Source organism: Ambystoma mexicanum, chromosome 7p, assembly GCF_040938575.1.
Source record: "Ambystoma mexicanum isolate Mex_15411 chromosome 7p, UKY_AmexF1_1, whole genome shotgun sequence".
Taxonomy (NCBI): domain Eukaryota; kingdom Metazoa; phylum Chordata; class Amphibia; order Caudata; family Ambystomatidae; genus Ambystoma; species Ambystoma mexicanum.
This window is the reverse complement of record NC_090939.1, coordinates 153090695-153109788: the sequence shown is the minus strand read 5'-3', so window position 1 is coordinate 153109788 and position 19094 is coordinate 153090695. Positions and strand designations below refer to the sequence as shown.

General features: G+C 46.5%; 1 protein-coding gene across 1 annotated transcript in view; it reads left to right on the top strand.

The window, feature by feature from the left end:
* Positions 1 to 19094, top strand: part of MAEL (maelstrom spermatogenic transposon silencer) — a 1183486-nt gene that overhangs the window by 412256 nt on the left and 752136 nt on the right. The window contains exon 4 of the mRNA XM_069635969.1: positions 18057 to 18212. Coding sequence (XP_069492070.1) covers positions 18057 to 18212 — 156 coding nt within the window. The remainder of the gene's footprint in view (positions 1 to 18056; positions 18213 to 19094) is intronic.

The following is a 19094-nucleotide window of genomic DNA, read 5'->3' as shown; positions in this document are numbered from 1 at the left end:
GTGCACATAAGCCCTCCTTAAGGCGCCGGATAGTCTAGCTGGGCAACATGTGAGGGGGTTCTTCGAACCCTTGCCATGGGTTGCCGTAGTAACCCAAGTCACACTCTTGTCTGTTTGGCTAAGGGGACTGGCCTTCCCAGGCCAGCCACCCTGCTGTGTGATTGACAGCCAGGCTGTATGAATGGGTGGAAAACTGCATAAAAAGTCGGTCTCTGGGACTGAAAAAGCAGTCGCCACTGGAACGAAAGAACCAACGAGTAACTGGAAGAGGACCCCTACAATGACTGAACCGCCCGGTGAAGCCCTGCTGTAGGTCCAAATCCGACGAAAGAGAAGATCCTCTAGGAAACTTCTTCCCTTGAGCTGGTTGGACCAACCAGTTTGCCTAAACAAGCCAGGACCCTGCCTCTGGTTGAATTCGCTGTATAGAGCTACAGTGGGCGGGATAGCCAGGAAGGTTGGACCCTGCTTGGGTTTTAAGGAGCGCACCTTTTATTTGTTTGGCACTGCTGCTGGTTTCTTCCCTGGGTAGTGCAGGACCCTGCAGTCTTCCTACTTCTGATCAGTCAGTCGCTTCAGGAACTGTGAGCCTGCAGGAACTACCAGGAACGTCTGCTCAGCTACAGCCCCCTCTGTTTTAAGGTACTGTGCAAATCCGGTTGCGAGTTTCTGAAATATTTCTCCAATCCGAGGGCTTGTCCTTCTCTTTGAACTATCTTTTCTACCAACCTCGTCTGGAATCTGTGCCACAAACTTTACTGCGAATTACATTGAACCTATTATCTTGCGCAAAAGACTCTTGAACCATTGACTTTGGCCCTAAGCCTTTTCTATCTGATTTTAACCTTGCAGCCGCTCTTGTTCAACTGCTCAGAATACTTACCTGTTAGCTTGACCTAATTGCTGATAACTTTCTTACCTTCCCTTTTTAAATTGCCAGAGTACCATTTTGCTCCCACTTTTTGTAAGCCTCATTTGTCTATTTAAGGGAAGGGGAGTGGTGTGGTGTTTTTATGATTGACTTTTTTTTAACTTGCTTAGAATGGAACTGTTATACAACTGATATGTAAATAAATATATATACTTTTACAAACCTTGAGTCAGTGTTTGCCTGAATCACAGTAATTGCTGTCCTTTGTGTAACTATCTTGTACTGCTCACCATCATATCATTCTGCCTAATTGAGAATGCCCCAGGCCTCACGGGAACCAATGCTGGGCTTGGGGATGTTCAACCCACATGGGAGTCGTTTGCCCAAGGCCAGGGATATGACCCCCACCATCCTGGAGCTCTGGCTGGGCAGCGTTGGCTTCTCCCTTCATGGAGGTTTGGCACACCGCCCAGACTCCCTGGTGGGGGGAAAAGCTGTAACAGGCCAGAAAGAACTCCAGGGCGGTTGCAGGTGATGTCCCCGGCCATGGGCATCAGTGTCCCATGTGGGTGTACCATCCCCAGGCACGGCGGCTGTGCCAGGGATCCTCTGGTAGAGTCCCCTTCCCTCCCCAGTAGGAAATTCTGTAACAGCCCATCCAGTGCTCCAGGATGGGGAGGATGTGGGGGGTGATGTCCCTGGCCTTGGTGGGCAGTCTCCCAAAATGGGGCGTCCATCCCCAAGTGCAGCGGCTGTCCCAGGGAGCCCCCGGCAGGGTACCTATCCCTTTCCCCTGGGGAAATTCTGTAATGCAGCCAAGCCAGAGCTCCAGGCTGGGCTGGGGGGATGTTTGACCTGCATGGGAGAAGGGTGCCCAAGGCCAGGGACATCACCCCCTGACCATCCTGGAGCTCTGGCTGGCCTGCGTTAAGCTTCTCCCTCCTCCTCGAAAGGTCGGACCCTGCTGGGCCTCCCTGCACCCGCTGCTGGGCATGGGGATGGTCAAACCACATGGTGGACAGCCACCCAAGGTAAGGGACATTACACCCAACTTTCCTGGAGCTCTGGCTAGCCTGCGTTACATATCCCTCTGGGAAAGAACCGGTGCTGGACTTGTGGACGGTCAACCCATGAGGGACAGCCACCCAAGTCCAGGGAAATCACCACAGCCAATCCTGGAACTTTGGCTACACAGCATTACAGAATTTCCCTCGGGGGGGGGGGGGGGGGGGGTTATGGCCGCAGACCTACCCAGGGATCCCTTTGCCTGCCGTTGGACTTCTGGAAGGTCGACTCACTTTTCCGCACAGGTAGGTGCGCCCACACATGAGCTACTGTTTTCATCCGGACACCTGTGGGAAGGTAGGACATGTGGTGTTGGCAGCGTGTGTCAGTAGTTTCCAGGTGGGCAATGCCCGAAAATTGTGACTTTGCCGGGGCTTGTGAGTAATACATTCTGGGGCGAATCGTACAAGGCAGACCTCTAGATTCCCACTGGTTTCTTTTCTGAAATGCATGGGGTTCCTGGTTTTTCTTGGTGGCTGCGACACCCCAGGCCCAAATCTGTAGGTTGGCTCACCAAACACTTTGTGGGATAGCAGTGGTTTAGTCTTTTCCCTTTACGTCCAGGTAGGTGCACCCACACAAGTGAGGTACCTTTTTTGTTGGGTCACCTGTGGGAACGCAGGAAGGTAGGATATGTGGTGTAGGCAGCATGTTTCAGTAGTTTCCAGGTGGGAAATGTCTGAAAATTGTGGGTAATAGATTCTGGGACGATTAGCGCAAGTCAGTCCTGGATTCCCACGGGTTTCTTTTCTGAAATGCATGGGGTTCCCTGTTTTCCTTGGTGGCTTCGGCACCCTAGGCCAAAATCTGTAGTATGTCCACGAGCAAAATCCTGCAGAATCTGCTCTGCCTAAAGAGTTGGTTACCAGCGGTTTAGCCTTTACCCTTTGTGCCCAGGTAGGTGCACCCACACATGAGGTACAGTTCTTGTCAGACACCTACCTATGGGAACGCGGGACTGTCGGGAGTTTGTTTTTGGTGTGGTTTTCATACCGTTTTCTAACATTTGCTGCTCCACTTTGGCACACAAACATTTGGAAAAGATACCCCTATCTTGGCGATCATCAATCATGATTCCAGTTTTGAAGGCACCCTCCCCACCCCCTGACAATTATCGATGTTAGATTGTAATGGGAAGCTGTAGTCCACATTTATACTAGAGGGCCTGCAGAGGTGGGTGTTAGGCAGAATCCTGTGCAGTGCCCTTAGGGACCACTACACACAATTAAGACTACAGGTGGCAATACAAGTTTTACCTTTGGTACAAGCCTGTACTACTATTTTAAAGTGGTAGCAGTAGCGGAGCAGCCAGGCTTATCTCAAGAGTATGAGCAGTAGCAGAGATTACACAAAGGGACCACAATTACTGTGACTCAAGCAAACACTGACTCAAGGTTTTAGGTAGAAAAATAGAAGTACATTTATTTTTAAACCATTTGTTATAAACACAGCACTTCTATTAAATTCAAAACCACGCGTAAAATACAGTACAACTAACCAATTCACTTTGTTCAGTATGACTCAAGGTAAGTATCCTGTGTTTGAATGGACCGGTGTTATGAAACAAGACATGTTACCGTGAATATGAGTGCGATCACTTTGACTGTTCGGTCTACTAAATAAACGCGTCTCCGTGACAAGAAATGCTACGGGGGGAAAAACACACTTGGCACCTGAGATAACCAGAGGGAGTTGGAGGCAAAAATCGTAGGCAATATTATAGTTAGGCAGACCGAATCGAAGAACACTCATAGACAGGAATTCAAGAGTCAAAGGGCCGGAGCCAGGGTCAAGTGACACCGGGTACCTGTCGAGGAACACAGTTCACGATTCATCGTAGCCAAGAGTACTTTGATATTGTCAATGTTCGGAAGCAAAAGTTATAAGGAGGGAAGACAAGGGCAAGCCTTGGAGATGAAAAAAGGATTTACCCTAATTCCTCAAGCAGACCACAGTACCTTATTCAATGGAGAAGCTGTTGCCCTGGCAGTTCCTGTTGGTTTCCCGCAGACCCACGGTTCCTGGAGCTTCGATGTGAAGGACTGGAAGTGTCTGCACCACACACGGATGAAGCCGGCAGAAGCGACAATGAATAAAAGGTGCGCTCCTTAGAGGCTCTTCTGATGGCTATCCGGACCACTACAGCAGTGTGCAGCGATTTCGACCAAGAAGTGGATCCTCTGGCTGTGGAAGATGAGCTGATTATCCCCACCAAGCTCAAGGGACTAAGACTCCGGACTGGATCTTCTATGGTCGTCGAAACGGTAGATAGCTCATGACTGCAGCAGGGCTTCACCGGGACGGGGTAGTTGCAGCAGCCAACTTCTTCCCCGCTTCTCTTCGGTTCCTTGTAGTTCCAGTGGCAACTGACTTCTAGCCCAAGAGACCTGCCTTTTTATGCGAAAAAAACACCATTCGCACAGCCTGGCTGTCAATCACGCAGCAGGGGGGTTGTCCAGCCCGGACAACCACCTCAGCCAATCATGGCAAAGTGCGACTTGGATTTCCTAGGATAACCTGTGCAGGGGGTGACTGCACCCCTCCCTCACATTCAGCCCACCTAGACACCCAGGTGCCTGGAGACAGTGAACAAAGGAGGCAAACCTGGTTTCCCGTGCAAAGTAAGGACTTTAACAAAAAGAAATGGCGAATAAACCCAACCGGAGCCAAAAGAAAGTATTTAGTCAAGGGTGTTTAAGTTTGAGGCTAATAGAATAGCCTAAAACAATACCACGTTTATCTAATATAATTGCGGCAGAAAAGTTAGGGTAGATACCACTGCCACCAGCCAAGTCTAAATGTTAAGAGTGAAACAATGCTCTAGGAGGTACAGATACAAAAGGGTACAAAGTAACCCTTTCCAGCACTTCATGGAAGATGGGGTGTACTGGATCTGTGGTAATTTGACTAAAGTTAATGGCAACTTTACCCTTTTCTGGGGGGGACAGTAGTCGGCCCCAGAAATGGAGTTTGTGGGAAGTCTATAGAGACAACCCTGTGTCACTGCACTGAAGGTGCTGTGTAACACAAGGGGCTCCTGAAGTGGTGTACTCCAGAGCCCACAATCACAAAAACAGGTAAGACACATGGCAAAACATGGGTAAGAGTGGGGGAAAAGCTCACACTTTTACCAAGTGAACGAAATAAACTCCAGAAGTCCAGCAAAGCTGCTGGGGGACTCACTAAGCGAGGGAAATTAGCCATAAATGAGAATTCTCCCCAACACTGGGTGGGTAATACTGGTCTATTTCGATTTCGTCTAGGTTATTCAAAACCACATAATCTTAGATTGATCGATTACCCAACTGAAAGAGCACGGCAGGAGGAGACACCTGGTATCTATGCTCTTGGTGTATTTTAGATCTGCTTTCGATCTGGTGGATAGAGCCAGGCTCCGGGAGAATTTCGAGCATCTGGGCTGTACACCAAGGATCTTGTATTTTTTGTGAAATTACTCCATGCTAGCACGACAGTTGCGGTTAAGTTGGATGGCGAGGGAGCCTAGGCAGTACGCATTCGTATAGGAGTTGGGGTAAAGCGGGGATGCATGTTGGCCCCTATGCACGCCACTCTATGCTTGGCAGACTTGCTAGGCATTTTGGCGTAATTGGCTTGTTGCACTTCAAAGATCGACATTGTACAATGTCGAGGACTAGCCTATGCAGAACTAGTATTACTGTATCATATATTTGCTGGGCTAAAACCGGAAGCACCCGACCTGTGGAAATATGCTGAATAGAACTTGTTAATTATAAATGCAACTAATACAAAGTTAATACTATTCATGTCCAAAAGTTTTCTGCACCCACTTCTGTTAGTCGGGAGTGAAATAATTGAGCATAAATCAGTGTACAGATGTTTAGCAGTTGAACTGCAAACCCAAAGGGGCTATAAAACATCCACAAAAGCTTGCATAAGGAAGGCAGCCCAATTGACGTCATGATGTTCAGCTTTGTAGTGCAACTAGGGAATTTACGCTGGATGGAGCAAGATGATTAGCTCTACAGTGTCTTCTTGCTGCTATTACCTGGATTGGAAAGTTTGACTGATCTTGAGTGGTTACATCGCATTGAGCGTAAATTTTGGAAAAAGATGCTGGTCTTGCCTCCATGCGTACCGATCGCCATCATTGGACTCGAAACTTGGGCTGTCTTTGATGGTGCTGAATAGAATGTATTTGCAGAATCTGACTTGTGTTGAATCCCCTTTTTTTTCAATGTGGGGCGTGCAACCAATAAAAGCAAATGCAAAATGGCTTATTAGAGCATTGTCAAACTATTTGCGTTGCTAATTGTTCTCCTGATTGGCATCAAGGTTTGTATGAATTGAAAAAGGAATTGTAAAAATAAATTGTAAAATATGATCTATGGGACTGGGGAAAACATTTTCTCACTCGTCTGCACTAAGTAGCTATGCTTTGGTATCAGAACTGCTCTACACCTATAAGAAGCCACAGCTGTATTTGTTTGCCCATCTCCGCATCTTTCATTTGCTCCAACAAGACCCTTATCTGAGCCCCCTTGTAGTACAAGCGGAAGTCCGGGAGTCCAAAGCCTCCCTGAGACTTTGGGAGGGTCAGGGTGGAAAACTTGATCCTATGTTTCTTCCCATTCCAAATAAACTGCAAAGCCATACTTTGGAGGGCTTTAAAGAGTGCATCTGGCACGATGGTGGGGAGGGCATAGAAAAGGTACAGGAGCCGGGGGAGGATGTTCATTTTTAGGGATACCATGCGAACGAACCATGAGGGTCAGCGGGGCCCAACGCTGGAGATCTGTGCGAATCTTGAAGAGGGTGGGTGGAAATTTCAGCTCAAACATGTTTTGCAAGTCTCTCAGAAGCAGGACACCCAGGTAAGGAGTAGCTGTGCGCTCAACCTTGATACCTCCAACCGAGTCCCTCCCCTCAACGACCCCGTCCACCTCCCCATTGGTATGAGGCAAGATTTTGATGGGTTAATTTTGAAGCAGGAGAAGACACCAAACAATCGGATCAGATCCAAGAGTCTAAGAGATTCTTCCAAGTTGGTTATATAAAGCAAAATGTCTGCAAATGGGGAGATTTTGAAGTCTAAATCCCCACATCTAACCCCCGAGATCCCTTAGTGCTGTCTTATGGCTATAGCAAGGGGTGCCATTGTGGGAGCATAAAGGAGGGGAGAAATGGGGCACCCCTGCTGGGTACCTCGGGATAGAGAACGGGGCCGACACTACTCCATTAACTGACAACATGGCAGATGGGCCATTATACAGCGCAGCAATCCACCCGCTGAATCTATCACCCAATCACATTCTCCTTAAGAATTTGCCCATATAAGACCACTCCACCTGGTCAAGTCTTTTCAAAGTCCAGCGATAAGATAGGCTCCTGTGGTGTTAATATCCTCCTCATTCACCAAGTCTTAAATTCTTCCTAATATTAATATGAAGGTGCTGGCTAGGTGTTTGGGACCAGTTATCCCTCTGAGCTGGGCAACAATTGTAGTAGCATTGCAGGGCCAAGTTGCCAGTGGTGGGCAGCGGAAGCTTTGGGAAGGAAGGGTGAAGGGCAGGGGAGAGGGTGGTGGGGGCACCAGAGTCGAGGAAGGCCATTACTAAGCTGGGTGAATGTGCCTGCTGTGCAGGGCCGTAGGCTAGGCATGTTGTGGGCAGTGTAAGGTCAATAGACGGTTCCCTGCATGTGGTCCTAGTACAGATAAATGTGTGGCTATATAGGGTTAGGCTTACTATTGGTAAATAGAATGGTAAGCCTGGAACCGACTTAGCAACAGCGTGCTAGATATAGCATACTCTCAGTACTCTGTGGCCTGCCAGGTATATCATAAAATAGTTTGCTCATGGTGAGTAAGGTGCAAAATAATTTTGTATTTCACCCTCTGCTGAGAAGTCAGCCTAACCTAGATTGACACTGGTGCACAGGGCTCCATAAAAGGTTTTTTAGCGGTGGAAAACGAAATGGCGTTTCTGGGGGAAAGTGAAGAAAGGAAGAATTCCTTTGAGGTGGAGTTGAAAGTTGGACTTCTTGGCAAGGTCCTGAATGTGGGGGATGAAGGAAAGAGTTGTCTAAGATTCCAGGGTTTTTTGGCTACAGATGAATGAAGGGGACAGCCCATGGAAGATGGCCAGAGTGAAGGACCGAAAGAGGGAGCAGGGGTCCTAATAGGAAGGATTTCGGTCTTGCTGGCATTGAGGCAGATATCGTTGGAAGTACACCAGGACTGGATGGCAGGTAGGCAGTCAGGAATGATGTAGGAAGTAAGAAGCGGATCAGAGGGAAGTTTTGAAGAACCGTTGTCTTCTGTGTGAGGAGAAGGTGGAAATGAGGTGTGCCAGTGGAGCAAGGTAGTTGAAGAGCATGAGAGAGAGGTTGGACCCCTGGGGGAATGCCACAAGTGGAGATGGAGGTGAGGGAGGAGAAAAGCCCAGAATAACCTGGGACTGACAGTCACTGACGGAGGTCAGCCAGGAAAACTGCATGTTTCTGAGATAAGTGAGTGGTCTTCTGTTATACACACAACCCTCCCACCCCCATTCACTCAAGCTGAACTAGGCTGTCAGCCAATCAAACACTAGTTTATTCAAGCAGCAACCAATCTGGTTCACAGGCATGTAGGCCATTTACCCAATAACAGACACTCAAAACAGTGGATGTGTATTGAGCAAAACTCCCAGCTTTTCAGAGCACTTTGAATTCACTCCAGTTTCAGACAGAGCTGGCTCAGGCAGACCATAGGCATTAAGACACACAGCCAAAAACATACTTCAGCACGTGAGTTGACTCCTCGTTCCATTCATTCAGGTCCCAGCCCTAGTGTGTACCCAAAACATGCAGTCTCTGGGAAAGGCAGCTAAAGATTCATGTTCCACCCAACATCTAATCAGGGGAAGGGAGCAGTCGGGTCTTCTCAGGACTTTGAGAAATGTGAAGGAAAAGGCAGTGACAGTAGCCATCGAACCTGTGTCCCAAATTGTAGCTGCCACAACCCTTGCTCTATTTTTGGGCACCTGTGTTGCCCCAGAGAGCAAACACAAGGGGTACCTAGGTGCAACACTACTCCCTGGGGGTTGTGGGGGGGGGGGCATGTGTTGTGTTCACCAGCAATGGAATGAAGAGCTGCACGTCCAGCGGTCCAAACTGGACTCCTGTGCCGGAAACGAAGGCTAGGGGTAGCAGGACAAGGAGGCCCTGTCCCTCCAAAGCATTTCCAGCATAAGTCCATCCCCCACCCAGGTATTTGAGGTTCTCCACTACTCTTTATCCTGTACTGGCTCTTCAGGCTTCTTGCCTCAGTTTAGCTTGTGGCTTCTTGTGTCCTGGCTTGGGGTTTGCTTTGTCTCGCCTCCCTCTGGTTTTCGGTCTTGTCCCCTTATCTTGGGCTATATTTTCTGCTGGTCCATCTTGGGTTCTGGTTTCTCATATCACTGCCTGGGGTATTATCACTCACCCAGCCCTGGGTTATGATTTCTGGTAGCCTGCTGCAGGCGGTCTACTCTAGCCCCACCTTCGGTTATGGGTCTATGCCCCCCCCTACCCCCTGGTTAGGTTTTCTCTGAACCCTGTCTTGGGGTATGATTTCTCGTAGCAAACTGTGGGATTTACTTTTCTCCTGCTCCATCTTTGACTGTGCTCGTTCTGACCCTGCCATGGGGTACCCCAATTTGGGTTCGGAGTTGCCTTCCCCCCTCCTACGTATCCCAAGAGCCACTGCATACCTTTTCGCATTTTAAGGTCTCCCTGGGAGCTGCGTGGTAGACTGCGTCAGATCGGTGCTTTCTCATCTGCATCACGGTAAGCACTGGCGTCTGTGGCTCTCCTGCAATCCATAGCTGATCTAATCTCTCGACCTCCTGAGGTTTTCCAGGTTTTTCTGTCTGTTCTGCAGCCTTGTACTTGAGAACTTGTGCTGGTTTGTCCCATGCCTGGCGTCGGTGCTCCAGATAAGATTTTGTATTTTACCTCCCGTATTTTTTAAAGTTGGGAGTAAAATTATTTTTAGGGAGTAAAAATGGAAGTCCAATTCCCATTGAGAGCATTTTATAAGTGAGGGGAAATGTTTTTACTAGAAAACGTAACTGTTTTTGTGATGTCTTTGTACCAAGTTATTAATGTGCACTAAGATGCATGTTTATTTCTGATCAGGCAGTTGTAATAATTTCTTTCTGTGGTACTAGCTGGTGTACCCGGTGCTGGCCGTGTACTGATAGAGTGGTGCCGCCATGTGCTCTGAAGGATGTTACTCTTGTCATGTCAGCAAGTCTTGCTTCAGCTTGCTCTGGCATCTCATTTGCCTTGGAGAAAGTTGCTCTGGTCGGCAAGTCATGCTGCTGTTTCATTAATATTGATTTTCTCTTTGCATCAGATGGAGCTTTTCCAATTGAATGTTTTTTGTGCAGCATGTTTGTCACTCAATGCCTTCAGCACATTTGAGAATGTCCAAGAAAGATGGTACTCTTGTGAATGTACTTAAGTAAACTGTAACCTTGCCATTTCCCATATTTGCTGTGACATGAAATTCCCTTTAAAATGCTTTAATAAACACTTTTCGAACTGTATACAGTAATACATTTCAAAGCAATAACCAACACATTGAACATTTTGCCTCACACACTTCCAAATTCTGCCTCCTTGTACCCTACTGTAGTGAATTGGGGTGACCATCAGTAAATCAAGTTGTCTAGGGAGTGAATTATTTGCATCGAAACGGACCACAATCTTGCCCCAGACAAAGGAGGAATCCAGGCAAAGTATGGTGGCAGTGGGTTCAACGGTGTGGATTTGTATAAGGATTACGTGCACCAATGGGCCAAATATATCCATGGAACTGTGTGGGTTTTCCATTTTTTTGTTTGAGTATTTTTTGGGCAGTATTTGCCTATTTTTATGGAGTAAAAGTGACTGATACACCCCTTATCTGTAGTGCTGCCTCCTTTGTATGCACCTCCCAGCCAAGTGGTCTTTCTGCCTTTGCCACTCTGCCGGCAACTAGTTCTCCCTTCACCAATGTGGGTTGTGGCCTTTAGTTGGACCCAGGAAAGGAGCACGTTTGGTCTTCGCTCAGTTCAGGCAGATTGTCTTAAAAGGGTCAACCACTTGTGTATGAAGTTGAGTCACTACAACATTCACTTGCCATACAACCAGTAAAACCCATCTTTTGGGGATAAGGAAACACCCAATATCCCCATCTTGGGATGGCCTGACCTCCAAGGGGGAGGTCACCCCCAGTGAGATCCTGCTTGCCTTGTCTTCTACGGGGTGTTAAGCTTAGTATGCTCACCTCTCTACTCTCAAAGGGAGTGACTCGCCTTGGGAAGAAGCATCAAATTCCCTGGATTTGACGCAACATCTGGTGTCAAGCAGGGCAAAGGCAGACTAGTAAAATGCACAAAAACCATAGACCTGCCCATCCGTTGTCTGCCACATGTTGCAAAACCACTTAAAGAGCCCAGGGTATACAATAGAACTCTCCTCCAGTATCCTTAATACTGCAGTTTCAATTAGGTACTCACTGCTAGCCAAGACATTTTTCTTGGTCACTTGCACTGATAAGCAAGTTATTGCCTCATTTAAGGAGTAAAGTTGCATCTGTGTACTAATTCCTCCTGAGCAATCATTTCTGTAAATTCAAACAGACAATCTTTTGAAGTGTGGTGTACTTTGTGTCTATGAAATAGTTGCGATATTGATTATTTGGACTGTGAATAATTGCACCACTTTTATATTGGAGTGACACTTGACAATTTATTATTGTAAATTGTCTTGTTTTAATTGTAGAATTTGATTTTACTAGTAAAATGCCATCTTAGTAAGCAGTTGTGTGAAATATGGAGATGGCAGGCACCATGCTAAACTCTTCCCTAATCGGACAGTTGCTACTGAACTGGAGTGCAACCACATGACATTGATGGATGTACTATTGAAGTTTCTAGGTAAGAAGCAATCGATACCCCATTTGCAGTAAACTCTGCAGTGATGTACAATTAGGTGGAATTCACAACGGGCCATCGCATACAGATTAGTAGATTACTTGATACTGCTTTACTAGTGCTCTCAACATCAAGCTAAACCAGGAAGTATAATCTTGACCATTGTCAGTATCTCAACATTGGATGTGCACTTTTTGTATCGTTTCCCTTTTTCTCTTGACCCAATTTATTTCTTGTTTGCAGCTGGAAGGGCTGACATTGCTTTCCTTACCTTGTGAAGCTTTGCAGTCCATGCAGGAATTCCAGTGTTGGTTGTTGTGCAAATAGCGTAGACATTCTTGATGTATTGTTAACCGGTTTACTTTTTCTGACGTTTATTATACTCTCTCGCATCAAATCTGTAAACCAGATTTGGGTACGTGGGGTACCTGAGGGGACAAATACGCTAAATGTAGTTGATTGCTGTGGTGCTGGTGGTGTATTCCAGTCTCTAGTCCAAAAACCTACTTGGCTGTCCCCCTTTTTGAATTTTGGCTTTTAGATTGCAGTAAACACTGCCTATATGATGAAACTATTGCATTGGAGTTCAGATAGGAGTGAGATGGGATATGAGGAGAGACACAAAGCTTGTAGATGATGGTTCTCTAGCATGGTCTTGCATGGATTCACATGCTCATGAATGTTAGCAGTCGGGCTGGGAATCCTCAATAAAAAGATAAAATTGATCTTTAAACTAAAACTGGTCATCTCCTCTATAGCCTGTCTGTCATTTGGGTCATACTGCCCCAGCCAATGACACTCTAGGCTCCACCCCTGGTGGCCATTTTCAGTTTTTACTGCACATTTCTAGTATGGAGTTCTATACTTTGCTCCTCAAATCGTTTTTTAAAGACGTCTTCCATCTCCAACCATTATGCCGAGACTACCTGCATTGGGGGCAGAGGGAGTTGTGGGTGGAAAACATCTTAATTCCACTGTCTGTCGTCTTCAGTCTGTGGCACCACGGACCAAGCTTGAGCCTACACCTAGACCATGGTGGATGCCACGAAGAAAAGCCTCTTCAGGTCCTGTGAAAGCTGCGGCCTGAAGAATATCGCTGGATCGGCACCTCAAGTGCATTTACCGTCTTCATTCAGATCAAGACGTGAACAGATGATCAATCTGGCAATCTGGAGGTTGGTGGCATGGATCAAGGAAGGTAAGGCCTCTGATGCGGCCTCTGGGTGTAGACCTGCCTCTTCCAGGGCCAGCAAGTCCACTGAGCGTATTCCCTATATTATGTTGCGGTCCCTTTTTGAGGATGCTTCCCAGGCAAACATCCAAAAGAAAGCAAACCTACTCCTCAACTGTCTCAGCAGCTGCTGGACCCAGTTCTGAGAAGGGTCGGTCTCTGTTGACTGTGGATAACCTCCAACCGCGAGGAAATCTCTGGCCACGTCATCCAAACACAGGGTTATCCAAGACTAGCAAGTTATACAAGGACCGGTCTCTGGTTCCACCATTGACCTAATTGACACGTGCCTCATTGGTAAATTTATGCATCCCAACTGCCAAACTGTTGACTCGTCAAGTCTTCCTTCGGCTGCTAACTCGAAGGGCTCATCAACAGCAGTCCCCTTTACCTCTTCAATGGTCACCATGCCCAGGTTATTTCTGCTTCCTAGACCTCAACAGTTCCAATAACCCTGTCGACTGCACCCATTTCTGCTCTGCAGACTCCAGTTGTGCCTACTTTCCAAAGGTATCTGGTGAGACATGCCTCAGGCTCTGGAATTCCTGCCCAGATCCACTAAGGTTGTCCCGCTCTTTACATTGCCTCCTCTGGGATCCCCCCAGAGAGTCAGCCATCTACACCAGGGGACCTGCCAGAAGATCTTTATTTGGATTGGGAAGGATGTCATGGGGATCCTGACCCATTCCTGATCAGGAGTCACGGACCCATGGGCCTTCCCAGCTGTTTAGCCCTCGAAATATCTCGAGCCCAGTTACTGTTCCTGTTCTGGCTGCACCTTTGCCAAGAGACATGTCCTTGGACATCCTATCCACCCTGCACACACTGATGGCATGAATTCAACAGACGGCCCTCTGCTCCTGTCCCTACTCGGCCCTTGACTCCTCAAAGGTCCCCTTGCCATCAGCAAACACCACCTCACAAGGCCCATGTTACCCTAAAGACCGCTCTACCATTCGGCTTTGGTGAGCCAGTTCAAACTGGTGCTGACACCAACCAGTACTCGTACCTCATACAGTTGAGTTGGACTACGTTCCCACGCATGGGGATCCTTTTGGATGTCTGAGCCCGCCGAGGTCTCTACCTGGACAAAATTGGCTCTTTCCACTTAATTTTGAAAGCTGATAAACTGTTCAAATGCTGCGAGAAGGGGAGGGTTTCTTCTTTGAGCTCCAGGAGTTTATTTGCATTGCGCGCCAGACCCAAGGGTAACCGGGCACAGTGAGCAGAATATACGAAGCTTACAAAGTTGCGTAGAAATTACAATGTTACAGCAAGTTGCAATGTTACATAATTAAAATTTACAATAGTGATAAATCTTTGAAGGTACATATATACATTCAGATGAGTAACAACACAAATAGTCTTTCAAACCTTACATGTTGTTGTCAATGAGGTGTTTGATGAGGTTTGTTCTAAAGTGGGGCAAAGGTTGGTCTGATCTAAGGTTGTGTGGCAGGGCATTCCACCATTTAGCGGCTAGCACAGGGAAGCTTGTGCCACCAATTTTGGCAAGTTTAAATCTTGGAATTTCCAGACAGTTGGAGTTTGGCGTTCTTGTAGGTCTGCTAGAGGTTTTTCTTTTTATTTTGTCCATCAGGTAAATGGGGGCAGCGTTATTGAGGGCATTGTGCGTCAGGGAGAGCATTTTTAGGTGAATTTTATTGTCGGTGGAGAGCCATTTGTATTGATGTCTAGTGGAGGAGATATGTTCCCTTTTGTTTATGCCTAAGGCGGCTCTAAGGGCGTTATTTTGGAGGATTTGTAGCCTTTTGGTGATAGTTCTGTGGCGCCACTGTAAAGGGAATTGCAATAATCGAGTCGTGATAGTATTACGGCCCTCGCTAAAATCATGCAACTGTTATTGGATAAGAAAGGTTTACCTGCTCTTATTAATTTGCAGGTATAGGCTGTCGTGGAAGCTAAGGAATTAACTTGTTTGGCAAAAGACCTGGTGGAGTCGAGATAGAAACCTTGTGTTTTTACTTCACTCGAGACCTTAATGCAATTGCCATCTATGTTAAACGTGGAGTAGTCCTGGCCTAGTTCGTTGATATTAGCCTGCGTGCCCAGAATGATCAGCTCAGGCTTATCATTCAGGCAGAGGACATGTGATGCCATCCATGCCTGAATGATGAGGTACACCCTATACACCAACTCCCTGTCCTTGCTGTGATCCCCAGAAAGCGGGAGGAGAATCTGTGTATCATCTGCATAGTTGGTGTAGGTGATACCTAGAAGGTCCAGATAATCGAAAAGAGGTTTAGTGAATATGTTGTACAGGGTTGGTGAAACACAGGAGCCTTGAGGGACGCCACACGTGATTGGAAGAGGGTTGGCTGCTGCCGTGGGGGAGAAGACTCATTGTTCTCTCACTCAGAAAGGATTCAATCCATTTGGTGGCATGCGTAGAGAAGTGTGCAGCACTGTCCAAGTGTTTGCAGAGGACCCTATGATACACCAGATCGAAAGCAGCTGAGAGATCAAGTAAGAGGAGTGGTGCCGTCTTACCTTGGTCTCTCAGTTCGTCTATTTGGGTCTTTAGATCAATGAGTGCAGTTTCAGTACCATGGAGTGGACGGAAACTAGATTGTCTGGCTCCCAGTAGATTAGATTCAAGGTGTCTTTGAATTTGTGTATAGGCGACCTTGTCTAGTATCTTCAGAAGGGAAGGTACGGTAGTGATAGGCCGATAATTGGTGGGGATGAGGGGGTCAAGGGTCTGCTTCTTGAGAAGTGGGAGCACCCATGATTGTTTTAGGTTCGCCGGGATATTACCTGTGGCGAAGGAGAAGTTGATCAATTTTGACATGAACGGTGAAAGGTCTCTGGCAGCGTCTTTTATTAGTTGTGCTGGGCAGATGTCACCTTTGCAGTTCGACGGTTTGAGGGAGAGGATGATTTTCTCTACCTCTAAGATGGTAGTTTTAGTGAAGGAGAATTTGTTGGTTGGGTTGTTGATGGTGGTGTTGAGTGGCAGCTTGTTTGTGAGGTTTAGGGAATCTTTTTTTAGTTGGATTTTGTTTTGCAGTGTGGTGATTTTATTTGCTAAGGCTGTTTGGATATCTGTGCACCAGGTCTGATCTTTAATGCAGGTATCTGGTGTGGCAATAGGGGACTCAAGTTCTTTCAAGATGGAGAAGAGTTCCTTCATACTTTAGTTGGCATTGGCAATGCGAGCATTGTAAGAATTGCGTTTCGCTAGACATATTTCATTTTTATGCCGAGAGATACTAGTTCAATTACCTTTATTCTCTTCGGTTGGACATAGTTTCCAGTCGGATTCGCATTTTCTTTTGTTTAGGCACAAGGCCTTAAGTTCTGGCGTGAACCACTTGTTTAAGTGTGCCTTGGGTTTGCTTGTTCGCATTTTGAGAGGGGCGACTTTGTCCATAGTGGTGCGCATGATGTTTAATTCATTGACCAATGCACTAGGGTCGAGGTTGTCTGGCAGTGCATTTAAGGTAGGAAGGATCAGGGGGATAATATCTACTGTAATATTTTTGTTTCTTGTAGGGCATGGTGGAGCTGCCTGTGGGTCAAGGCTGGGTTGTACCAGTCCCTTTGTTGGATGACCTATCAGAGAATGGCTTATCAGTTAGAGGTGCCGAATACTACGCTTGATAAGTGTAACCGGTTGGAGAATAGCTACTGTGTTCCAGACTCTGCCCCTAGGTGCCTCTTCCCCGGACTCGTATCAGCCGCTGCCAGAAAGAGTTCCTCTAACACCTCTTCATCAATGGTGCCTCCAGACCGGGAGGGCTAGAAGCTCGATGCTGCAGGGAAGTGCATAATCGCCATGGCAGCTTCCACCATTGAGGCCACCAAAGCCCTCTCCATCCTGTTAATTTTATACCGGGAGCTGTGGTACAAGCTGAAGCCCATCCTCAAGACTGGTGTCCCTGAATTCTTCCCGTCAGAGCTGGATATGGTGCAGCTGCTGCAGGAGTTCCAAGCCATGCTTTGCAAAGGACAATGGTTGTAGGAGAGACCAGCAGCTTTAGTTTAAAGCTAAACTGCTTTCTTTTTTACCAAGGCTTGCCAGCCTGATTACCGAATACTCCTGAGCATGTAAATCCATGCAAAACAGATGCTGGAGAACAAGAGTTACAGGTTAGTAACTTGTATCTTGTTTGCCCCCATTAACTGCCTGTGGCTATGCTAATCCCTGTGGTCGTTTTCACCCACTACCTGCACCTCCACTCCAAAAACAATTCTCTTTGAATCTCTCTGCTTTATCAAGCAACATCACTCTGTGCTTGAATTTCCTGCCGGTGTGATTTCAAAGCAGTCTTGTGAAGGAATAGTTCAGTTGAACCTGTTAATGCACTTTCGTAATACATATTTCTTTGAAAAGTATGCCTTCAACCACTTTATTTCTAAGGGTGTTCTTCACTGAAGTCCTGTTTATACAAAAGACACAACTGTTGGATTTGCCAAGGATGGTTTTATTAGATGGCCATTTGCCAGGCACTATTATGTTCATAGGTACTTGTGCAGTTTATAACATATCTAACCTGCATTGGTAATGCCAACAGCTTTGACTTTTTGTTGGCATGGGATAGGCATTAGCCAGGCACTGCCATAATCATGGCAGAATCATGGGAGTACCCTTCTGCAGCTCATTTAATGGCCACTTAGGCATTGCCATAATGGTACTATCCCATACCTAAACAAGACAAAACTGTTGGGTATTTAGATTTGTTATAAGACTGCTCCTTAGAGCTGCATGGTTTCCCTATTAGTCTGTGAAACTGGAGTGTAGGGGCTCATAGGAGCTAGGTACGAAGTCCAAGGTTTATTTTCTTTTCTTCGGGCCTAGTAGATTCTTCAGGAGCTGTCTGCCAATTCACTAGTTTGAATAAAATCACTCTTGGGGAAAGTATTGTCTTTTGTGCCATAGTTCTTTAAATGAAATTGATCCATACATCCTTCAATTGCATTTTAATTTGATTTTATTTCCTAGATTTTCCTTTGGACACTTTCTACTTCCTCAATATATTCAGCCACGGCGAGCTGCCGCCACATTGCGTGCAACGCTTCCTCCCATGCGAAATAGGTTGCATTCGATATACACTTACGAATGGCATAATGGACTGCTTCCACCACTTCATAGATCCAGGTCAGTTAATGTTAAAAACGAGTTTCCTTGAGTAATTATGGCTTTGATTATTTTGCCAATGGTATTTTTATTTATTCCAACTTTCAGTTGGCATAGTTCCTTGCAGTATAAATGAAAGTGGACCAGTAAAGAAATTTCATTTGCTTGCCTTATGTTTGTCCAATCTCTTCCTCTGATTTGTATACATGCATAATATGTCCGGAAACACTGTTCACACTTAATTTTACAGTTAGCTTTGCTTTTAAACTCTGGTATCTGACTTTTCCTTGAGTCCTGGCGATTAAGAATAGCCCTAGAATGTGGATTTCTTTTTGGTAAACGGAAGGGGTTGGTGGTTGAGTTTGTTCATTGTCCATTGCATTTTTCTTAAGCTGTAAATGACTACAAGCTAGACAGGTTTGTATGCAGTTAGTCAGTGTCCTGCTGTGGAGGATTTCAGACATGTAGTAGAAAGGCCCTTTATAAAATATAGGGCAAAAATAGCCTGTTTGAGAAAGTTCACTGTCCCATCTCTATACAAGAGGTTATTTCAGGAACACGCTGCATGATCCTCAAGGACTGATAATACCCACTCTTTCGCTGTGCCAGAATGGTAGCGCTGTGTGTATATTATGTTTGATTGTTAGGCGCTTATACAATAAGAATATACTGTTTCAATGCGCCCACAGGGCAGGGAGGGTGTGAAATACAATTACAACATAATGAGCAGAGGAGGGATAAACCTACAATGCCTTGTGAGTATACCGAATGTGCAAGTGCAGAAAGGAAGAAGGAAGAGGGGGGGGGATAAGTCTGGGGAGTCCGAGCTCAAGGGTAAGACATGGACAAAGTGCTAGGAAATTAAGTGCTACACAGCCTTGGCCGCGGGAGGTGCAAGTGCGA